Source organism: Procambarus clarkii, chromosome 26 (assembly GCF_040958095.1).
Source record: "Procambarus clarkii isolate CNS0578487 chromosome 26, FALCON_Pclarkii_2.0, whole genome shotgun sequence".
Classification (NCBI taxonomy): Eukaryota; Metazoa; Arthropoda; class Malacostraca; order Decapoda; family Cambaridae; genus Procambarus; species Procambarus clarkii.
In genome coordinates this window covers 18,112,695-18,135,194 of record NC_091175.1, presented here as the reverse complement: position 1 = coordinate 18,135,194, position 22,500 = coordinate 18,112,695, and the positions used below count along the sequence as shown (strand labels likewise).

Here is a 22,500-nt window from a genome sequence, read left to right as displayed (position 1 = left end):
ATAAAGTAAAAAGACTTGTCCACTCTCGTCTCAATCACCAGCCATTTCTCTCTCGTTAACCGCAAACGAAAAAGCTATTACCTAGAACTTCCGATCCAATCTGTGGCTTCTGGCTGGCTCAGCACTTAGCTAGACTGCTGCTTCCTTGATCCTCTCACGTTCAACGCTCGATTTTAAAAAAAAAGCCTTTAAAAGACTTACAAGTCTTGCAAGACTGAACTCGCTCATCGTTCTCTCACAAATTATACCCCAAATTGTAATGAAAAGCTGCGCTTGCAGGATGCACAAGTTATTCTCTCCTCCTCCTCCTTGTCCTTCCTACTTTTTCCTCCTGTTGGTGGTGACAGCTGAGCCTGAGCCAGGGCCTGACGGCTGAGTGGACAACGCTCGGGATTCATAGTACTAAGGTTCCGAATCGATCCCCGGCGAAGGCAGAAACAAATAGGCAGTTTCTTTCACTCTGATGCGACTGTTCACCTAGCAGTAAATAGGTACCTGGGAGTTAAACAGCTGCTTGCTTCCTGGAGGTGTGTAACAAAAAGTAGGCCTTGTCGAGGACCGGGCCGCGGGGATGATAAGCCCCCGAAATCATCTCAAGATAACCTAGTCAATCTTGCATCCTCAGCACTCACACAGCGTATCTACAACGTTTTGAAACGTTTTTACTGTTGTAACAAAGTAACAGCCTATCCAAAACGTTTTTAAGGCGTTATTAATGTTACAATGTTCTAACAATGGGAAAACAGTGAAAATAACATTGTGGTTTCAGAGAGTTCACCAGGAATTACACTTCCTGGTGGTAGCAACTCACAACTGATAATATATATGAACAAGCACTCACAAACTCTAAAAATAAACTGACAGTGACGTGAAAATTATAGTGACGTAAACATGAGAGTCATGTAAACACAATGATGATGTAAAAATTATAGTGACGCAAAGAATATAATTCATTTTCATGTCTTTGAGACTTGCTATTGACATGTCTGAATCTTGCTTTTGTATTCCTTCTGATCGCTGAAGTGATTCTCTCACTGGAGTGATTCTCTCGCTGGAGTGATTCTCTCGCTGGAGTGATTCTCTCGCTGGAGTGATTCTCTCGCTGGAGTGATTCTCTCGTTGAAGTGATTCTCTCGCTGGAGTGATTCTCTCGCTGGAGTGATTCTCTCGCTGGAGTGATTCTCTTGCTGGAGTGATTCTCTCGCTGGAGTGACTCTCTCGCTGGAGTGATTCTCTCGCTGGAGTGACTCACTCGCTGGAGTGATTCTCTCGCTGGAGTGATTCTCTCGCTGGAGTGATTCTCTCGCTGGAGTGACTCGCTCGCTGGAGTGATTCTCTCGCTGGAGTGATTCTCTCGCTGGAGTGATTCTCTCGCTGGAGTGATTCTCTCGCTGGAGTGATTCTCTCGCTGGAGTGACTCGCTCGCTGGAGTGATTCTCTCGCTGGAGTGATTCTCTCGCTGGAGTGATTCTCTTGCTGGAGTGATTCTCTCGCAGGAGTGACTCTCTCGCTGGAGTGATTCTCTTGCTGGAGTGATTCTATCGCTGGAGTGATTCTCTCGCTGGAGTGATTCTCTCGCTGGAGTGATTCTCTCGCTGGAGTGATTTTCTCGCTGGAATGATTCTCTCGCTGGAGTGATTCTCTCGCTGGAGTGATTCTCTCGCTGGAGTGATTCTCTCGCTGGAGTGATTCTATCGCTGGAGTGACTCTCGCTGGAGTGATTCTATCGCTGGAGTGACTCTCGCTGGAGTGATTCTCTCGTTGAAGTGATTCTCTCGCTGGAGTGATTCTCTCGCTGGAGTGATTCTCTCGCTGGAGTGATTCTCTCGCTGGAGTGATTCTCCTCGCCATGGAAGAGACGAATGTGAATTTCATTTGTTGTTCTGTACCCATAAGTTGTGTCTGTTAAAGTATATTTACATGAAAAAGTATTGCGGGTATGTTATGGGCTCGAGCTTGCGTGTCGGGGCTTCCCAGACCCATGCAATGCCGACTGAGCCCTGATGAGCTCCAAAATATCTCGACATTTTTTGTTGTTCCTACATGGAGCTGATTTTGTTCCTACATGGAGCTGATTTTGTTCCTACATGGAGCTGATTTTGTTCCCACATGGAGCTGATTTTGTTCCCTCATGGAGCCGATTTTGTTCCTACATGGAGCTGATTTTGTTCCCACATGGAGCTGATTTTGTTCCCACATGGAGCTGATTTTGTTCCCACATGGAGCTGATTTTGTTCCCACATGGAGCTGATTTTGTTCCCACATGGAGCTGATTTTGTTCCCACATGGAGCTGATTTTGTTCCTACATGGAGCTGATTTTGTTCCCACATGGAGCTGATTTTGTTCCCACATGGAGCTGATTTTGTTCCCACATGGAGCTGATTTTGTTCCTACATGGAGCTGATTTTGTTCCCACATGGAGCTGATTTTGTTCCCTCATGGAGATGATTTTGTTCCTTATGGAGCTGATTTTGTTCCACATGGAGCGGATTTTGTTCCCTTATGGAGCTGATTTTGTTCCCACATGGAGCTGATTTTGTTCCCACATGGAGCTGTTCTCTCTATCAACACTAACACCAATTAAAAAATGATTGCTCCACCTCCACTAATTATAAGCTGTTGAAGACCTAACTAGCCTTCACTTATCTCAAAGTAGCCTAATCTACTTTCATCTACTGTAACATATTCCAATCTACTTATATTGAACCTCCCGTAAGCTATGCTATATTAAGCTATCCAGCCAGCACGGTAGCTTCCCCGCTAAAGCCTCCTGTCACCCAAAGGAAGGCTATTTTTATTCTGTTTTTTTATTGTACTCATTATGCAACCTTAATTGCAAATGACATGAGGACTGATTGTTGCAACCTCTATAAACGAATGTACGTTACGTCATGCATTCGTTCTCAAGCTCACGTTCACATGCCGGATAAACCAGTGTTGTTATTCGATTACAATTATTTTTGTATAATGGGATAATTTGTAAGTTTTTGTAAGTAAGTTTGTAAGGGTTAACAAATTAACACGTCGAGTCCACCTTAGGTGTTAAATGTTTCGTTGATCTAATGGGCTGTTAGCGGAAGAGTCGTTAAACATAATTTATATAATTGTTTTTAGTAATGGGTTATGAATGAAGGGCCTTATAGTTGTGTTGTGTGCACATTGTACTGCCGCTGTGTACTGTGTTGGTGCAGCTGTGCACTGTACTCACTTAGTTGTGCTTGCGGGGGTTGAGCTCTGACTCTTTGGTCCCGCCTCTCAACTATCAATCAACAGGTGTACAGGTTCCTGAGCCTACTGGGCTCTATCATATCTACACTTGAAACTGTGTATGGAGTCAGCCTCCACCACATCACTGCCTAATGCATTTCATTTATTAACTACTCTGACACTAAAAAAATCTTTCTAATGTCTTTATGGCTCATTTGGGCACTCAATTTCCACTTGTGTCCCCTAGTGCATGTGGCTCTTGTGTTAAATAAACTATCTTTGTCTATCATATAAATTCCTTTGAGAATCTTGTAGGTAGTGATCATGGCCCCCCTAACTCTCCAGTCTTCCAGCGACGGGAGGTTTAATTCCCGTAGTCTCTCCTCATAGCTCATGCCCCTCAATTCGGGCACTAGTGTAGTGGCTAACCTCTGAGCCTTCTCCATGCGCTGTGTAGGTGCATCTGTGCAGTGTGTAGGTGATTTGCCTATTCTCTGTATTATTGTTCCTAATATCTGTATCTGTCAATTATTTATCTTGAAATATAAAAAGAGAACATATAATCCATTATATTTTTCGCCGTTTCTAATGTTGGATTTTCGGAGAAATTGTTATTGTACAAACTTTCGCCCATAATGATATGTAGACATTGAATTTATGTTCGAATAATATTGTGGTTTCTAGTTTCTTGTTGGGGTGAGAGTGGTGATGTGCCTGAATATTGGATGGCTCGCACTTTGCCTGATGAATGAACATAATAAACACACGAGAATTTGCCGAGTCAGGGAGATTTCAACTCTCTCTGGTAGTGATCTTGGCTACTTGGCATTAGCACTGATTTGGGGGGAATCTGGGAGATTTCAACTCTCCCCGGTAGTAATCCGGGCTTCTCTGTGTTAGCACTGATTTTGGGGAGTTTGGGAAGTTTCAACTCTGCCTGAAAGTGGTCCAGAGGAGTACGCAGAGTTGTTGTTTAAGATCTGCTACCCGGAACAAAAAGTTCCAAGCAGCACGGGCTATGGTGAGCCCGTAGAGCAGTTTAGTGATTACAGATAAATGTGTAATTTAACATTATATTAAAATTCTAAGACAAATTCTGTTCATACTAAGTTTTGAAAATGTCAAGCCCTAATAATGCCCATTAGATCTAGCATAGACAGGCATACAGTCACGGATTTGTAGCAAACGTATAAGAAAATGGTTCATCTCTTGTCCCAGTAAACAGTAATGAAAATCTCAGTTAACAGAGATTGCTCAGGCGTGTTCACCCAGCAGTGAACACAGTTGGGGAACAAGGGAAGGCCCTTGGCCCTCTGCCCAGTCAGTACCAGGATACCGATGAGGAAAGATGCCAAGATTTAACTACGCATTAAAAAACGCACTGAAGAACATTTCATTATTTACTGTTGCATCGCATGACTGAGTCTGAGTGAGAGACGTCTTCACAGTACGGTAAAATATTGCAGCCAAAACTACGATAATATACTATAATGAAAGGAGTCATACGCCACTAAAATACGTTGTGAAACCAATAAGTAAAGGTCAATGCCTAAGAAATCTTACGTCAGGCTAAAGAAATTTCCTGCCCCCACCTTCCCGCCTCCTGGCAGGAGAGACGCGCCCATCCAGTCACTGGTGAAAGGTCCAACACCACCTTAACCTTGAGGAGATTGTCAGATTTTTTCTTCGGAATATCTGGCGCTCAGAGTTCAATATTTACCGAGTCAATAGTGTGTAGAAGACGAGGAGTCACAATAACGTGGCTGAAATATGTTGACCAAACTACACACTAGAAAATGAAGGGACGACGACGTTTCGGTCCGTCCTGTGAGAATGATCGACTTGAGAATGGTCCAGGACGGACCGAAACGTCGTCGTCCCTTCATTTTCTAGTGTGTGGTCTGGTCATCAACAGTGTGTAGCGTCCTCGAGTCCTTAAAGCGTGTTGTTGTGTTAGATATCGTGACGTTAAGCTAAAATAAAAGACTACAAACAAGGGCTGGAGAGCCAGAGTCGTAAGATCAGATACGGTCAGGAATCCCTTTCTTTCGGCCCTTTTTCTTCCCGTTGTTCTTGGCATTTGTAGAATATTTTCTCACCTGGAAAACCTCGTTTGACGCTGTCCTTGGGGAGGGAGCCCTTCTTAGCCGAACCTCTCAGTAATTGTAGAGCTCTCTACAGGCCCTTCCGGAGATGGGATAGGTTGTTGTTGTTGTTGTTTAAGATACAGCTACTGGCAACAAAATGTTCCAAGTAGCACGGGCTATGGTGAGCCCGTAATGGGATGGGGATTTCAGAAACATACAGTGGAATGAGTGGAGAAGTACCAGGCTCTTCTCTTTTTTCCCCGAGGGCAAATGGCCTGTACATAGGCTTGTATCGGGGGCCCCGATACAAATCAGCCCTTACCATGCCTAATCCCCAGGGGGATTATCCAGCTGCCAGGTGAACAGCCGCATCAGGTGAAAGGAAACAGTCTCTTAACTTTTTTTTTCAGTCCTACGTGGAGATTGAATCGGGGTCCCTGGGTTGTGAGTCGAGGATGTAGACTACTGTGCTTAAGGATCCATTCAATTGCTTCCACTTTCTCTAATTTCTCAACACGCAGCACTTCGCTCCCGAGTAACATTGTGCAACATTGTACCCTCGTTCCAAGCTCTCTCCTTTGGTTGTTCCAGCGTATGGAATAACAAAGATGTTTTGCGTGTACTCACCTAATTGTACTCACCTAATTGTGCTTGCGGGGGTTGAGCTTTGGCTCTTTGGTCCCGCCTCTCAACTGTCAATCAACTGGTGTACAGATTCCTGAGCCTACTGGGCTCTATCATACCTACATTTGAAACTGTGTATGGAGTCAGCCTCCACCACATCACTTCCTAGTGCATTCCATTTATTAACTACTCTGACACTGAAAAAATTCTTTCTAACGTCTCTGTGGCTCATCTGGGTACTAAGTTTCCACCTGTGTCCCCTTGTTCGTGTCCCACCCGTGCTGAAGAGTTTGTCTTTGTCCACCCTGTCAATTCCCCTGAGAATTTTGTAGGTGGTTATCATGTCTCCCCTTACTCTTCTGTTTTCCAGGGATGTGAGGTTCAGCTCCTTTAGCCTTTCCTCGTAGCTCAATCCTCTCAGTTCCGGGACGAGCCTGGGGGCATACCGCTGAATCTTCTCTAACTTTGTCTTGTGTTTAACTAGGTATGGACTCCAGGCTGGAGCTGCATACTCCAGGATTGGTCTTACATAAGTGGTATACAGGGTTCTGAAAGATTCCTTACACAAGTTTCTGAAGGCAGTTCTTATGTTGGCCAGTCTAGCATATGCCGCTGATGATATTCTTTTGATGTGGGCCTCTGGGGACAGGTTCGGTGTGATATCAACCCCCAGATCCTTCTCTCTATTTGATTCTTGCAGGATTTCCCCTCCCAGATGATACCTTGTGTTCAGCCTCCTGCTCCCTTCGCCTAATTTCATCACCTTACACTTTCCAGAGTTGAACTTCAGCAGCCATTTTCTAGACCATTCCTCCAGTTTATCCAGGTCATCCTGTAGTCTCTGCCTATCTTCATCCGTCTTGATTCTTCTCATAATTTTTGCATCATCAGCAAACATCGAGAGGAATGAGTCTATACCCTCTGGAAGATCGTTCACATATATTAGAAACAGGATGGGTCCAAGTACTGAGCCCTGTGGGACTCCGCTGGTGACATCTCGCCACTCTGATGTCTTCCCCCTCACCGTTACTCGCTGTTTCCTGTTGCTTAAGTACTCCCTTATCCACTGGAGCACCTTCCCTTTTACTCCTACCTGTTGCTCCAACTTTTTTAACAGCCTTTTATGGGGTACTGTGTCGAAGGCTTTTTGGCAATCCAGGAAAATGCAGTCGGCCCACCCTTCTCTTTCCTGCCTAATTTTCGTTGCCTGGTCATAAAATTCTATTAACCCTGTGAGGCACGATTTACCATCTCTGAACCCATGTTGGTGGTGCGTTACAAAGTTATTTCCCTCCAGATGCTCTACGAGCCTTTTCCTCACGATCTTCTCCAGCACCTTGCATGGTATACAAGTTAAGGAAACTGGCCTGTAATTCAGTGCCTCTTGCCTGTCACCCTTTTTGTATATTGGGACCACGTTAGCTGTCTTCCAACTTTCTGGTAAGTCTCCTGTTTCCAGTGACCTGTTATACACCATAGAGAGTGGCACACTTAGTGCTTCTGCACCTTCCTTTAGTATCCATGGTGAGATTCTATCAGGCCCAACAGCCTTTGTCACATCTAGCTCCAGCAGACACCTTTTGACCTCATCACTGGTGAGGTCAAATTCCTCCAAGGTTTCCAAGGTTGCCGCCTCCTCATTTAGTGCAGGGGCTTCTCCTTGTTCTATTGTGAAGACCTCCTGGAATCTCTTGTTGAGTTCTTCACACACCTCCTTGTCATTCTCTGTGTATCTGTTCTCCCCTTTCCGCAGCTTCATCACTTGTTCCTTCACTGCTGTTTTCCTCCTGATATGGCTGTGGAGCAGCTTTGGTTGGGTCTTGGCTTTACTCGCGATGTCATTTTCAAACTGTCTCTCTGCTTCCCTCCTCACTCTGATGTACTCATTTCTGGCCCTCTGGTACCTCTCCCTGCTCTCTGGTGTTCTGTTATTTCTGTAGTTTCTCCATGTTCTTTTACTCAGTTGTTTCGCTACCTTACATTCCTGGTTGAACCATGGGTTTTTCTGTTGTTTTTCGTTTTTCTCCTTTTGGACGGGGATAAACCTGTCTGCAGCTTCCTGGCACTTTTGGGTGACAATATCCATCATGACCTGCACATTCTTGTCTCTAAGTTCTGTTTCCCATGGTATTCCCATTAGGAAGTTCCTCATCTCGTCATATTTTCCTCTTCGGTAATTCAGTCTTTTCCCCTCCACTCCCATCCTTGGATAGGTTATCCCTACCTCCACCAAGTACTCAAAGGTCAGTACACTGTGGTCACTCATTCCTATGGGGGCTTCAACTTTGACTTCCCTTATTTCTGACTCATTTAGGGTGAATATTAAGTCGAGTCTAGCTGGTTCATCATTGCCTCTCATTCTTGTGGGTTCCTTGACATGCTGGCTCAGAAAATTCCTTGTTGCCACTTCCAAGAGTTTAGCTCGCCACGTATCTGCACCACCATGTGGGTCCCCATTCTCCCAGTCTATCTTTCCATGGTTGAAATCACCCATGATTAAGAGTCTTGAGCCATTCCTGCAGGCAACTGAAGCTGCTCTCTCTATTATATTAATAGTTGCCATGTTGTTCCTATCAAACTCCTGTCTAGGTGTGTGTGTGTGTGTGTGTGTGTGTGTGTGTGTGTGTGTGTGTGTGTGTGTGTGTGTGCGTGTGTGTGCGTGTGTGTGTGTGTGTGTGTGTGTGTGTGTGTGTGTGTGTGTGTGTGTGTGCGTGTGTGTGTGTGTGTGTGTGTGTGTGTGTGTGTGTGCGTGTGTGTGTGTGTGTGTGTGTGTGTGTGTGTGTGTGTGTGTGTGTGCGTGTGTGTGTGTGTGTGTGTGTGTGTGTGTGTGTGTGTGTGTGTGTGTGTGTGTGTGCGCGCGCGCGCGCCCTCATGTGTTTGTGCATATGCTAATGTACATGTGTATATTAATCTGTCCCATAAAAGTTTCGCATTATAATTTTAAATGAGTGTCAAACAGGGTGTCTAGATAACACTTTATCATTGGCCAAGAGCCAATTGCATTCTTCAAGTCCAAAGTCTGTTACGCCCTATGGTCCGTTTTCTATGAGTTGGTTTAGCCAGCAAGGGGTAACTAATCAGCCCTTACCATGAGCCTCGGAGAGTGTTTTTAACCCTCTGACCTCAAACTTGATCATTATTGCTGTTATGCAAGTCAAAACCCGTGCAGAAGTAGTGCTAAGTTTGCTCCTAGTAATATTAAATAAAGACGCTGATTGGTCAAGGTTATTTGCGGTTAAGGTTAGGCATTAACCTGGTGCGCGCCAAGTCGTAGCGGTCATTGACGCCCACGCTTGGAGACGGTCCACCTTCCTCTCCCTTGGACCTTGGAGACGGTCCCCCTTCCTCTCCCTTGGACCTTGGAGACGGTCCACCTTCCTCTCCCTTGGACCTTGGAGACGGTCCACCTTCCTCTCCCTTGGACCTTGGAGACGGTCCACCTTCCTCTCCCTTGGACCTTGGAGACGGTCCACCTTCCTCTCCCTTGGACCTTGGAGACGGTCCACCTTCCTCTCCCTTGGACCTTGGAGACGGTCCACCTTCCTCTCCCTTGGACCTTGGAGACGGTCCACCTTCCTCTCCCTTGGACCTTGGAGACGGTCCACCTTCCTCTCCCTTGGACCTTGGAGACGGTCCACCTTCCTCTCCCTTGGACCTTGGAAACGGTCCACCTCCCTACTTCAGGAGGAAGAACCTCTCACGCTCTGTATAACTTCAGGAAAACTCCACTTGGGCTGGACGGTAGAGCGACGATCTCGCTTCATGCAGGTCGGCGTTCAATCCCCTATTGTCCACCAAGTGGTTGGGCACCATTCCTTTCCCCCGTCCCATCCCAAATCCTTATCCTGACCCCTTTCAAGTGCTATATTGTCGTAATGTTGTAAGATGCTTCCCACGATAGCTAGCTCTCTCGAGCTTATTTACGTTTAGGGGAGGAAACGGACCCAAAATATCTCGCTCGATCGGGAATCGAACTCGGATACACCCGCTTGTGAGCCGACTACGCTAACCTCTGCGCTACGGATCAATAATATGTTATTATGGATCAATTATGAATATTATGGATCAATAATATGTTATTGATCAATTGAAATATTAGCCCTCGACTTCGTCAGACGATAGATAATTTAATTATAGAGTTGAACAACCTTGGATAACCAGAAGAGTCTGATCATCTATTATCATCAAGCGTCAGGTTGATTGATGACAACCTTCCCCATTCAACAAGATTCGTTTTCACCTGTGCCCTTGATCCATCTGCTTGTGTCGTCTTGAAATATCGCATTTGTCTACTGGGAGCAGACGAGCCTAGATGATCAGTTTGCTGGTATACATTGAATGATGTACATGGGTGACGGGTGACAGGGGTGACATAGGTGACGGGTGACATAGGCAGCGGGTGACATAGATGACGGATGACATGAGTGACGGTTGACATGGAATTCGGACGATATATACCAGAAACCTCAACGATGTCGCTTGACAGAGAAAAAATCACTTAAGTTATTCCTGAAAATATTGTAAACGTCACAATGGGGCTTCGTTCCCCGGTTAATCCCCCTACGATCGTCGTATTGCAGTGGCAAAATACCTTGATTTCTTTCGTCTAGAGGAAGCTTATGGTACAATTAGTCACGTGTGACTGTCACGTATGACTGTCACGTGTGTATCTCTGTCAAGCCGAGGCGTCACTTTTAAAGTTTTGAACCACCCAGTTATTGATCCATTTAACCTCACACCTGGAATGGGAAAGGAATTATCAGGGGAAAACGCCAAGCCATCATGACTATATATATCACTGGGAAGGGGTCAGGATAAGGCTTTAGGATGGGACGGGGGAAGAGGAATGGTGCCCAACCACTTGTGGACGGTCGGGGATTGAACGCCGACCTGCATGAAGAGAGACCGTCGCTCTAGCGTCCAGCCCAAGTAGGTTGGCATACCAGGAGTGGGTTCTTCAGACTTCCGCACTCTGAGCCCGACCTGAGGCGAGGCGATAATTTGATCTAGAAGGCTGTTGCTCGAGGCATATAACATACGATACGGCTGACTGCTCCCCAGGACCCCAATGCGTAACGAATGTGAATAAGACAGTTTCCTTTCTTCTGATTGAGCTCTTAAACCATATCTCAAGATTCCTCGGCATTGATTGATGAAGATTAATCCACCCACAAGGTGGCATGGGCATGAATAGCCCGTAATCCTCGGGATTAATATTCGGCTTTGATTCGAACATCTTGATGTTCGTAAATCAAAGATGTTGTTCCTCATCTTTATTTCATATTGTTGATAAGAATATAAAGAAAATTGCAAGAATACGAAGTAAATATCAGAATAGGAAACTGGAAGTATTGAAGACGTGAATAATGGGACGGGAAGAAGAAGATAAGTGGAATAAAGAAGAGGCACTAAGAAGAGCAAGCAGTAATGGGGGAGAGTGAGAAGAGAGCCGAGGAGAATTGGGCAAGAGGAGAATGGGAAGAGGATTGGGTGAGGTGATGATACGATTGGAGTGTGAAGAGGATTTTGAGATTAGGGGAATGGATTGGATAGAAGTTAGAGGAGGTGGTGGGGTTGAGTGTTAGGGGGAGGATTAGGGGAGGGAGGGGTGGGCGTGGGGCTAAGGGGGTGATTGGGGGGAGAAGGGGGGGGGGGTGGGGGGTTGGCGTGGGGGCACTGAGGTCATTCACTCCTGCACTCCGGGCCAGCATCCACACCTCTCCTGCCTCCAGCTTGTACATCACTACGGGCTCACCATAGCCCGTGCTACTTGGAACTTGTTCCGAGTAGCTGAATCTATAACAACAACAACGTCTTTTTGCATTTCTTAAAGATTAAATAACCTTCTAATCTTCACAACCCAAAGCTGTTATTGTTATAAGCAACCTGGTAACGCTTCGGAGCTCATAAACTCTTTAAATATCTGGAAACAAAGCCACGATGATTGAGGAAAGATGCACAGGTTTCGTAAATGACTGATAGATCCATGCTTTGATCATCAGAGTAGCGGTTGTCTATGGGAGGGAAATAAAATCACATCACCACAAAGAAAATGGTTCTAGAGATGAAGGGAAGATGGTGAGTGATAGGGAAGGTGGTGAAGGGTAAGGAAGGTGGTGAAGGGTAAGGAAGGTGGTGAAGGGTAAGGAAGGTGGTGAAGGGTAAGGAAGGTGGTGAAGGGTAAGGAAGGTGGTGAAGGGTAAGGAAGGTGGTGAAGGGTAAGGAAGGTGGTGAAGGGTAAGGAAGGTGGTGAAGGGTAAGGAAGGTGGTGAAGGGTAAGGAAGGTGGTGTAGGGTAAGGAAGGTGGTGAAGGGTAAGGAAGGTGGTGAAGGGTAAGGAAGGTGGTGAAGGGTAAGAAAGGTGAAGGGTAAGGAAGGTGGTGAAGGGTAAGGAAGGTGGTGAAGGGTAAGGAAGGTGGTGAAGGGTAAGGAAGGTGAAGGAAGTACTAAGAAGACAGGAAGAGAGGGGATAGAGTGGGAGAGAGAGAAAGGGAATGAGGAGAGACCCGGGTGTAGCCGGTTCTCTCTCCCAGTGTGTGGGAGAAGTGTATATATATATATATATATATATATATATATATATATATATGTCGTACCTAGTAGCCAGAACGCACTTCTCAGCCTACTATGCAAGGCCCAATTTGCCTAATAAACCAAGTTTTACTGAATTAATGTTTTTTCGACAACCTAACCTACCTAACCTAACCTAACCTAACTTTTTCGGCTACCTAACCTAACCTAACCTATAAAAATAGGTTAGGTTAGGTTAGGTAGGGTTGGTTAGGTTCGGTCATATATCTACGTTAATTTTAACTCCAATAAAAAAAAATTGACCTCATACATAATGAAATGTGTAGCTTTATCATTTCATAAGAAAAAAAATAGAAAAAATATATTAATTCAGTAAAACTTGGCTTATTAGGCAAATCGAGCATTGCATAGTAGGCTGAGAAGTGCGTTCTGGCTACTAGGTACGACATATATTTATATATATATATATATATATATATATATATATATATATATATATATATATATATATATATATATATATATATACGCGAACAAGCCTGAATGGTCCACAGGACTATATGCAACTGAAAACTCACACCCCAGAAGTGACTCGAACCCATACTGCCAGGAGCAACGCAACTGGTGTGTATAGGACACCTTAATCCACTCGACCATCACAACCAGTCAATCGTCGTGAGTTTTCAGTTAGCTATATATATATATATATATATATATATACATGCTAAAAAGAGAATATTTACATCACTAAAAGCAGTTAAATATATATCCTATATTAAATAATTAACATTCAAAAAGTTAAAAGAATCTATATACAAATAAAAGCACAATAATGAAATAACTCAAGACATTCTTAAGAGAAGGGGACAATTAGTGAATCAAGAACTAAGTCGTCGGCTCAATGGTTAACGTTCACGTAAGACAGAACGACGAAGTATTCTGAGAAACGGAAAGGTGACCGATGTTCCGTCGCTACAGAGACAAATACTCGGACAAAGAAGCTATACAAAGGGATCGAACTCGCGTCGTTCGTGTCCTCGACGTGTACACGTTCAGATACATCACCTGGTTTACTGTGGATTTCACTGTGCACAAAAACAAGTGAAAAACACTAGATGAAGTAATAATTCGTCTTGAGACGATTTCGGGACTTAGCGTCCCCGCGGCCCGGTCCTCGACCAGGCCTCGTTTTTGTTACATACATCCCCAGGAAGCAGCCCGTAGCAGCTGTCTAACTCCCAGGTATCTATTTACTGCTAGGTGAACAGGTGCATCTGGGTGAAATAAACTCTGCCCATTTGTTTCCGCCTCTACCGGTTATCGAACCCGGAACCTTAGGGCTACGAATACCGAGCGCTGTCCACTCAGCCATCAGGCCCCTTTCGTTAAACAAAAGGATTAATCACTCAAGCATTAAATACTAATTGCAAAATTGATTAACTAGAAGTAACGAATTATCTCCTTCAGAAGAAACTAAAATCAACAGATCAATGACATTCTTTCAATTATTCATCCAACCCATCCTCCGAATTGACAGTACGTTTTAATACTAAGTATAATAAGTACATTTCCTGACTGTCATACATAGTACATAATTGCACTTATGGGGCTGTTACATTTACCTCCCCATTTTTGGAGGACGGGCTGATTCATAAGCTAAAAGCAACAACAAAAATCGACACCCTTAAGACGTGACCTCCTCGACCTGCAGACCGAACAGGTTTGGCAAGAATTGCTTGAAGTTCATCTACACGGCTCAATAATGGTCTCTGACGGACCGAAACGCCGTCATTTCTTGAGTTTTCGTGCGTGAGCGTCTTACTTTCAGACCCGACCCTGAAACTTGTTTCTTCATCTACAAGCTCCGTAAGTACTTGAAAAGATGTATTACATGTAAACTGTGTCTCGAATAACGTTTTGAACTCATCCGGTTTGAGAAAGATTCTCGGAGCAATTTCAGAATTCTTTCTTAAATGCTTACATAAATTCCAGCATTGTAGAAAGCAGTGTGGTAGTAACACTTGTAATAACAGACTACGAGCTGGGATATGAGGACACACAGGAAGTAGCAGTAGTAGTCATCCACCAGTCTCAGGAGACTATGGAGTTGCTCTCTGGTTGTCGGTCTGGAGTGGCCTCTCCAGGGCGCAAAGCCTGGGTAGGTTGATACGGAGGAGAAGCTGTCAGGCATGCAGCAGGTATCCCACTCTCCAGGACGCAAAGCCAGGGGTAGGTTGATACGGGGAAGAAGCTGTCACCCATGCATCAGGCCCCCCACCCCCTCGCCAGGGCGCAAAGCCAGGGTAGGTTGATACGGGGAAGAAGCTGTTACCCATGCAGCAGGTCTACGTTCCCGGCTCTGGTCAATACAAACACATGTTCCCCGAAAACTTACAAACTGAACATGAAACTCGTGAACGCAAATCACGTTCAGGACCGATGGATTACTACTCCAGAACTGTGACTTTTCATCCAAGTTGAGAAAATAAATGCACCAGTGTTGCCAACAGGAAAATGCATTCTGGCATGCACCAGTCTTGCCAACAGGAAAATGCATTCTGGCATGCAGTCAAGATATGCATGAACCGAAGAGAGAGAGAGAGAGAGAGAGAGAGAGAGAGAGAGAGAGAGAGAGAGAGAGAGAGAGAGAGAGAGAGAGAGAGAGAGAGAGAGAGAGCGACAGAGAGACAATACTAATAAGAGCGATCTCGAACCAAGCCCTCAAACCAGGAGGCCTGGTCGAGGACCGGGCCGCGGGGACACTAAGCCCCGAAATCATCTCAAGATAACCTCAAGATAACGGTGCAAGGTACTGTGGAAAGTGCGTGGTAGTATTGGATACAGTGCAAATTACAATGCACAGTAGTATGGCCTACAGTGTAGGATACAGTATATTGTAGTATAAAATACAGAAGTGCATACAGTGTAGGGTATATTGAATGGTTAAATATTGGTACAGCAAACACTTGTATGTATAGTTATGTACTATAAAGGAACCCCGAGAGTAAAATACATAATATTTTGTACCTGAAATACTTTCAAATGCCTTATGTACTTATAAAAAAGTATTGAAACAAAGCATTTTATTATCACGCGTATCAAAAAAATCGACAATTATATATATATATATATATATATATATATATATATATATATATATATATATATATATATATACTTGCTGGATAGTCAGTTGGTTACTATTTTGACCCATAATAACCCCTCCAGAGGTGGTTAATAGGTCTTAACTCTCCAGAGGGTGGTAGGCCGAATAGCCCTCCAAAGAGCAATAGGCCTAATAACTCCTTCAGACGGCTGATAGGCCTTAATAACCCGCGTGCAGTTGATAGGCCTTAAGTCCAAGAGTAACTCAATATGCTAGAAGGTTAACCGAGTCGTTGCTAGGCCTATTTTTACTGAAGCAACCATACGAGTCATAAATACTCATACTCCGCCCAAGTAAAACAGAAACAAGCAAAACTTAGTGGGCCAGCCAGAGGCTTAGGGCCCGCGCAGGAATATCCCTGCAAAAAAAAAAGTTGCTAGGCCTACGTGATTTGTGTTGCCAATTAAGACACCCACAGGTAGGTAACAAGGGGGGGGCTCACCTCTTAATTTGTCAATTAATAAAAAAAATCCAACTAATTTTTACCTAACCTGCAAATTACACACGTAAGCAACCCACCTAACCTATCGAAGGGCGCTTTAAGTTGTAATAATACATGGTATTTTAAGCGGATTGGTTGACTGTGAAAAAAAAATAATGGAATGCATTAGGTGAGAGAACGATTGGGCAGACTCACCTGTTGTGGTTAGCGTGGCGACGGTGGCTAGGAGAGCCAGGGAGAGTACTGACCTCACCATTCTTCTCACTTCCTCAACGCACTCATCAACAAACACACACTCACACTCACCAACACTCACTTAACTCTGGCCCCACAAACACACTCGCGTCTCTCACTTTCTATCCTGATTCATGTTCACTGTTCACTGTTACTTAGCCACCGGATGGTGAGTGCGGTGATGAGAGGGGGTGAGAGAGCGTGTGAGAGTGATGAGGGAGAGTGAGGGAGAGGCGCTACGTCTTCCCTTCTCTACACTCCGCGAGCAACTGAGAGAGGTGACCGCGTCCTTAGAGATCCCGAATAAGCCATTCTTGCCTCCAGGCAAGAGGGGGAGGGCTGGGGTGGGGGGTTTAGTGGCGTGGGAAGGGGGGAGAGGGGGTATAGTGGCGTGGGGGGTTGTGGGGACGAGGGGGGGAGGTATAATCCCTTCAATACATTGTCGTAATTTGTTATAAGATAATCATATATATTCTGAGATGAGCTAATATTACCAGCGACTATATTATTGAAATAACATCTTACCAGTCATTCTTTAAGACATATTGCAGAGTGGAAAGAGCAATCAAATCTGCTCATGTTAATATTCCCATCAAGATTCCTTAATATGTCAGGGTTCTTAGGTGAAGATTAGGACAAATTGCAGGTATTTCCGTTCAGTTGCATTTAGAAACACAAGAAATCCCTGCCCTATGCCCGCTGGCATCAGAAACAATTATCAAAGCTGTCATATCCGGCTCCATTACCACAAGCATCAGTATATATATATATATATATATATATATATATATATATATATATATATATATATATATATATATATATATATATATATATATATATATATATTATATATATATATATATATATGTCGTACCTAGTAGCCAGAACGCACTTCTCAGCCTACTATGCAAGGCCCGATTTGCCTAATAAGCCAAGTTTTTCTGAATTAATATATTTTCTCTAATTTTTTTCTTATGAAATGATAAAGCTACCCATTTCATTATGTATGAGGTCAATTTTTTTTTATTGGAGTTAAAATTAACGTAGATATATGACCGAACCTAACCAACCCTACCTAACCTAACCTAACCTATCTCTATAGGTTAGGTTAGGTTAGGTAGCCGAGAAAGTTAGGTTAGGTTAGGTTAGGTAGGTTAGGTCGTCGAAAAAACATTAATTCATGAAAACTTGGCTTATTAGGCAAATCGGGCCTTGCATAGTAGGCAGAGAAGTGCGTGCGTTCTGGCTACTAGGTACGACATAAATATATATATATATATATATATATATATATATATATATATATATATATATATATATATATATATATATATATATATATATATATATATAAGCCTGAATGGTCCCCAGGCATATATGCAACTGAAAACTCCACAACCCATGAGTGACTCGAACCCATACTGCCAGGAGCACTATGCAACTGGTGTACAGGAGACCTTAACCGCTCGACCATCAGTGACCGTACAAAAGATGATGGTAGCCGAAGCTATTTGCTCATCATCCCGACGGCGCTCTGATGGTAATCTTGTGCATAGTATTTTATCAAATCACCTCATTTTGTGTTGCTCACGTGGCCCCCCAAAAAATATCCATCCGGTTGTAAATCATCCGGATGTTACGATTTCAGCTGATTTGTATAAGAGTAAGTTTGTAAAGTCGACTTCTATAGTTATCAGAAGAATTTTAGCTGATGAAGTTTGGCTTAAGTGATTTTTAGTAACTAGATAAGATAGATAAATAGCTTTGGGTGAATGAATGACGGGTTTCCTAGCTATGTATAAATATGTATGTTTTCCTATTACATAGAAAGATTGAAGAATCTTTTTTTGTAACAAGGAAAGATGAAAAAGCTTTGAATTTAAGAGTATAAAAGCTTTATCAACTGTAAGGTTTCAAGAAAAGCCTATGCTTTTTTGGTGGGTGGGTGGAGGGGGGGGGGCGTGGTCGGTAACCAAGGGGGGCAATAAAATACTCTCCCTTTATCATCCGGACACCGGCAACCGGACACCAGCAACAGGACGAGCCCCGAGAGGAGACGCGAGGCATTAACCACATCGTCTCGGGTTCGAACCTCCTCCACAACCGGACGGGACTGAAAACAGACTTTTCAGGGCGAGGGTTCAAGAAGCACTTATACGCGTTACTTCCGACTCATCCCACTGTCTCAGTAGTCTCACACTGAAGGAACTCCTTATCAAGGCCACTACGGGATCACCATATCCCGTGCTACTTGGAACTTTTTTGTTCCGAGTCGCTGAAGCTAAAATAACTCGTCCCCATCATCTGAGAACTCAGATAATAACTGATGAGACAGATGATAATTGAGACATAAATGAGACAGGTGAGGCAGAGATGAGATGAGATAGACAATTTGAAAAGTGTTAATTGAACACCTTATAGGCACTCGCGTTGAACCTTACGTATGATAAATAGATAATTTGGGATTAAATCCCTTAAACTAATCCTTACGCATCTGTCTTAAGCCCTGGGAGTTGATTTCCAGTTCCCTCAGGTCTTTATTCACAGGCTCGTGGACCCTTCTTGTAGCACACATCTAACCTACTATTCATCAAGTTCTTAAGTGTTCACTAACGAAACATTTACATCTTTCCTTAATCACTGGGTTGTTGTGGAGTGCAAAGGTGAGGAATGTTGACGAAGGCAGTACAAGTGTCTTGTTTTGGGAGTAGTAATTTTGTTTGGTTGGGGGGAGGGGGGTGTGGGGGAGAAATGGGTGTGGGGGGTGGGGGTGTAAAGGGAGGGGGTGTGGGGGGAGGAGTGGCTGTGTTATTTTAGCCATATGTGTGTGGCTGTGTTGTTTTAGCCACATGTGTGGCTGTGGTGTTTGGAGCGAGAGTGACGGTTTTGGTAGAGTTAGCGGTGGTGCGGGCGGTTTAGGGTGGAGAGAGAGAGAGAGAGAGAGAGAGAGAGAGAGAGAGAGAGAGAGAGAGAGAGAGAGAGAGAGAGAGAGAGAGAGAGAGAGAGAGAGAGAGAGAGAGAGGTCAGTGCCGAGGTCACACGCCACACAACTCCCTCCTCCTCGCTACTAGCGTCAAGCCTCGCTAACTCTCACCTCAATATTTACTCTCACAACTTTCGTTCTAAACATCGATGAAGTCAAATTATTTCCTGGACGGCTGATCTGCCAGTTAACGCCTCGCCCGTTAGTTCAGTCTCCCTTAACAACAACGGGGAAGACCTCGTTGGCAATAATCCCAACTGAAACTCTTGAGAGAAATTCACAGAAAAGACCTGACTGCTAGCTTGGAGGAAGGTGACCTCTTAGCAGTCTCTCTCTCTCTCTCTCTCTCTCTCTCTCTCTCTCTCTCTCTCTCTCTCTCTCTCTCTCTCTCTCGTCTTTGTTTCTACATTTTTAACCCAGTGTTGTTGTTTTTTTCTCTGCCACTGATGAAGCTTGATAGTCTGTTCTTCAGTGTTATTCGCTGTCAGTGTTGTGTTGAGCTAAACTGCATTCCGCTGCGTTTGTTGATCTTTCACCCGCGAACTGTCCCAGTTTGCCACAAGGGGAGAAGAGGCATTTGAAGAGTTGATGTAGAAAAAACACATATGCTAGAGAAAATTATCTGTCGACATGTTCAGCTAGTGTGTGTGTGTGTGTGTGTGTGTGTGTGTGTGTGTGTGTGTGTGTGGTGTGTGTGTGTGTGTGTGTGTGTGTGTGTGTGTGTGTGTGTGTGTGTGTGTGTGTGTGTGTGTGTGTGTGTGTGTGTGTGTGTGTGTGTAAAGATGAAGATAAAGACATATTATTTAGTGTGTGGAACACGCACAAAGGGACACAGGTGGAACTGAGCACCCAAATGAGCCACAGAGAAGTTATAAATATTTCTTTGTGTCAGAGTAGTTAACAAATGGAAAGTACTAGGCAGTGATGTGGTGGAGGCTGACTCCATACACAGTTTCAAATGTAGATATGATAGAGCCCAGTAGGCTCAGGAACCTGTTGAGAGGCGGGACCAAAGAGCCGAAACTCAGCCCCTGTAAGCACAATTAAACGAGAACACACACACACCCACACCCACATCCACCCACACCCACACCCACCCACACCCACCCACACCTACACACACAGGAGTCTGTCTCCACCACTTGTTAATGCGTTTTGTGTGTACACTAGTGATTCTAATCTAATTCTTACTGGTACCTTTTGCTTGTGTTTACTCTATAGTTTCCATCCGTGTCCTATTGGTCAGTGATTGTGGTGGTTGTGGTGAGGTGTGGACGTGTCTCAGTGGCAACTCTCCCATGGCCCTGGGCTCCACCCACGCCAATTAACAGCTAGTCCATCTAGGCTCGTCCAAGCCCGTTCTGACTCCTCCTGACCCCTCTTAACCCCTCCTGACCCCTCTTTGGTCATCATCCGTCCCCCTCTAACAACGTGATATTATCCTTGTATCGCTTCTCTGCCTCCCATTCGTGGTTTTGGGGTCACCACAACTGTAACTTAACTACAGACCTCGTAACATGGCCCTTAGTACTAACGACCTTGTTCCCTGTGTTCGGTATTCGTGTGCGAACTCGCTGAGGTAACCGGCTTGGCCTCGTGGGTCGGTTAATGTCGCGGTAGCTGACTTTTGGGACCGGATTGTTTAGTGTGTTGAGTGTGTGTGTTGCTGGGAAGTGTGTGTGTGTGTTGCTGGGACGTGTGTGTTGTGTGTTATGTGTGGTGTGTGTGTGTGTGTGTGTGTGTGTGTGTGTGTGTGTGTGTGTGTGTGTGTGTGTGTGTGTGTGTGTGTGTGTTGTTTATTATGTGTGTTGTGTGTGTGTGTGTGTGTGTGTGTGTGTGTGTGTGTGTGTGTGTGTGTTTACTAGTTGTGTTTTGCGGGGGTTGAGCTTTGCTCTTTCGGCCCGCCTCTCAACTGTCAATCAACTGTTTACTAACTACTTTTTTTTTTCCCACACCACACACACACACCCCAGGAAGCAGCCCGTGACAGCTGACTAACTCCCAGGTACCTATTTACTGCTAGGTAACAGGGGCACTTAGGGTGAAAGAAACTTTGCCCATTTGTTTCTGCCTCGTGCGGGAATCGAACCCGCGCCACAGAATTACGAGTCCTGCGCGCTATCCACCAGGCTACGAGGCCCCCCTGTGTGTGTGTGTGTGTGTGTTGTGTGTGTGTGTGTGTGTGTGTGTGTGAGATTTTATACATAAAATCATTTTACAAGTTGTGATATATATATATATATATATATATATATATATATATATATATATATATATATATATATATATATATATATATATATATATCGGGAATCTTCAAAATTAGAATACTGGAGCACAGGGAATTCAGGATATATTTTAGGACAGGCCTTCCATTAATGACAGCAGATTTTTTTTATTGATTTGATTTTTTTCAATGACACCTTCCATTTTTTTGTCAGAAATTAGGACTCGCTGTCAGGAGAGAGAGATCATTGTTTACACGAGTCCAGTCATTGTTTACACGAGTCCAGTCATTGTTTACACGAGTCCAGTCATTGTTTACACGAGTCCAGTCATTGTTTACAAGAGTCCAGTCATTGTTTACACGAGTCCAGTCATTGTTGACTGTTGTTGGTGCAGTGTTGCCAGGTATATTGTGTGTACAGTGCACGGTTGCAAGCAATACTGTTGCAACACTATGAGTTGCAGGCTGTGTTGCTGATGCTCGGGGTATGTAGAGCGTATCTCAGAGGTCACAGATGCAGCCTCCCTACCGTGGGAAGGTACTCGGGTGTCGAGCGTTGATACTTGATGTTATTACGTTCAGATAATTAGCTCCCGGGCCCCAACCCACTGTGAGATGAGTTCCTTCCTGTGGACGGTAGTTCAGGGAGGTATAATTACTGAACTGGTTGGTGTAAGGTCAGTGACTGGATGACGCAAGATGTGAGGTCAGGTTCTTGTGTTGATGGTGGTGGTACCTAGTGGTGCTTAACTATCTGTGACTATGGGGAAGTGAGGTCTAGCTCTTGGTGCCCGCCTTCCTGCCTTGCCGTACACGTTGCTTTATAATTGAACTATTCTCTCTTCCACTTCCATGAGTGAGGTGGCTTCCACTACTTCATGCCGCTCATTTGGCCACCAGAACAGGATACAAGTATTTCCTTATATTTCTTACTTTCGTTTCCAGTATTGGTCTAACAAAGGCTGTGTAGAGTGCCTTCAAGGAGTCCTGATTTAG

At 44.4% G+C, this 22,500-nt stretch overlaps 1 protein-coding gene and 1 long non-coding RNA gene across 2 annotated transcripts in view; one reads left to right on the top strand and one right to left on the bottom strand.

Annotated features, from left to right (window-relative positions):
- LOC123756834 (mucin-2) overlaps window positions 1-16,556 on the bottom strand; it is a 98,316-nt gene extending 81,760 nt beyond the window's left edge. Inside the window, 1 exon segment of the mRNA XM_045740205.2 lies at window positions 16,253-16,556. Within this exon segment, the coding sequence (XP_045596161.2) occupies window positions 16,253-16,313 (61 nt within the window). The 5' untranslated portion in view covers window positions 16,314-16,556.
- The window catches only part of LOC138369037 (uncharacterized), a 160,875-nt gene that overhangs the window by 79,071 nt on the left and 59,304 nt on the right, over window positions 1-22,500 (top strand). The gene's annotated exons all lie outside the window — the stretch shown is intronic.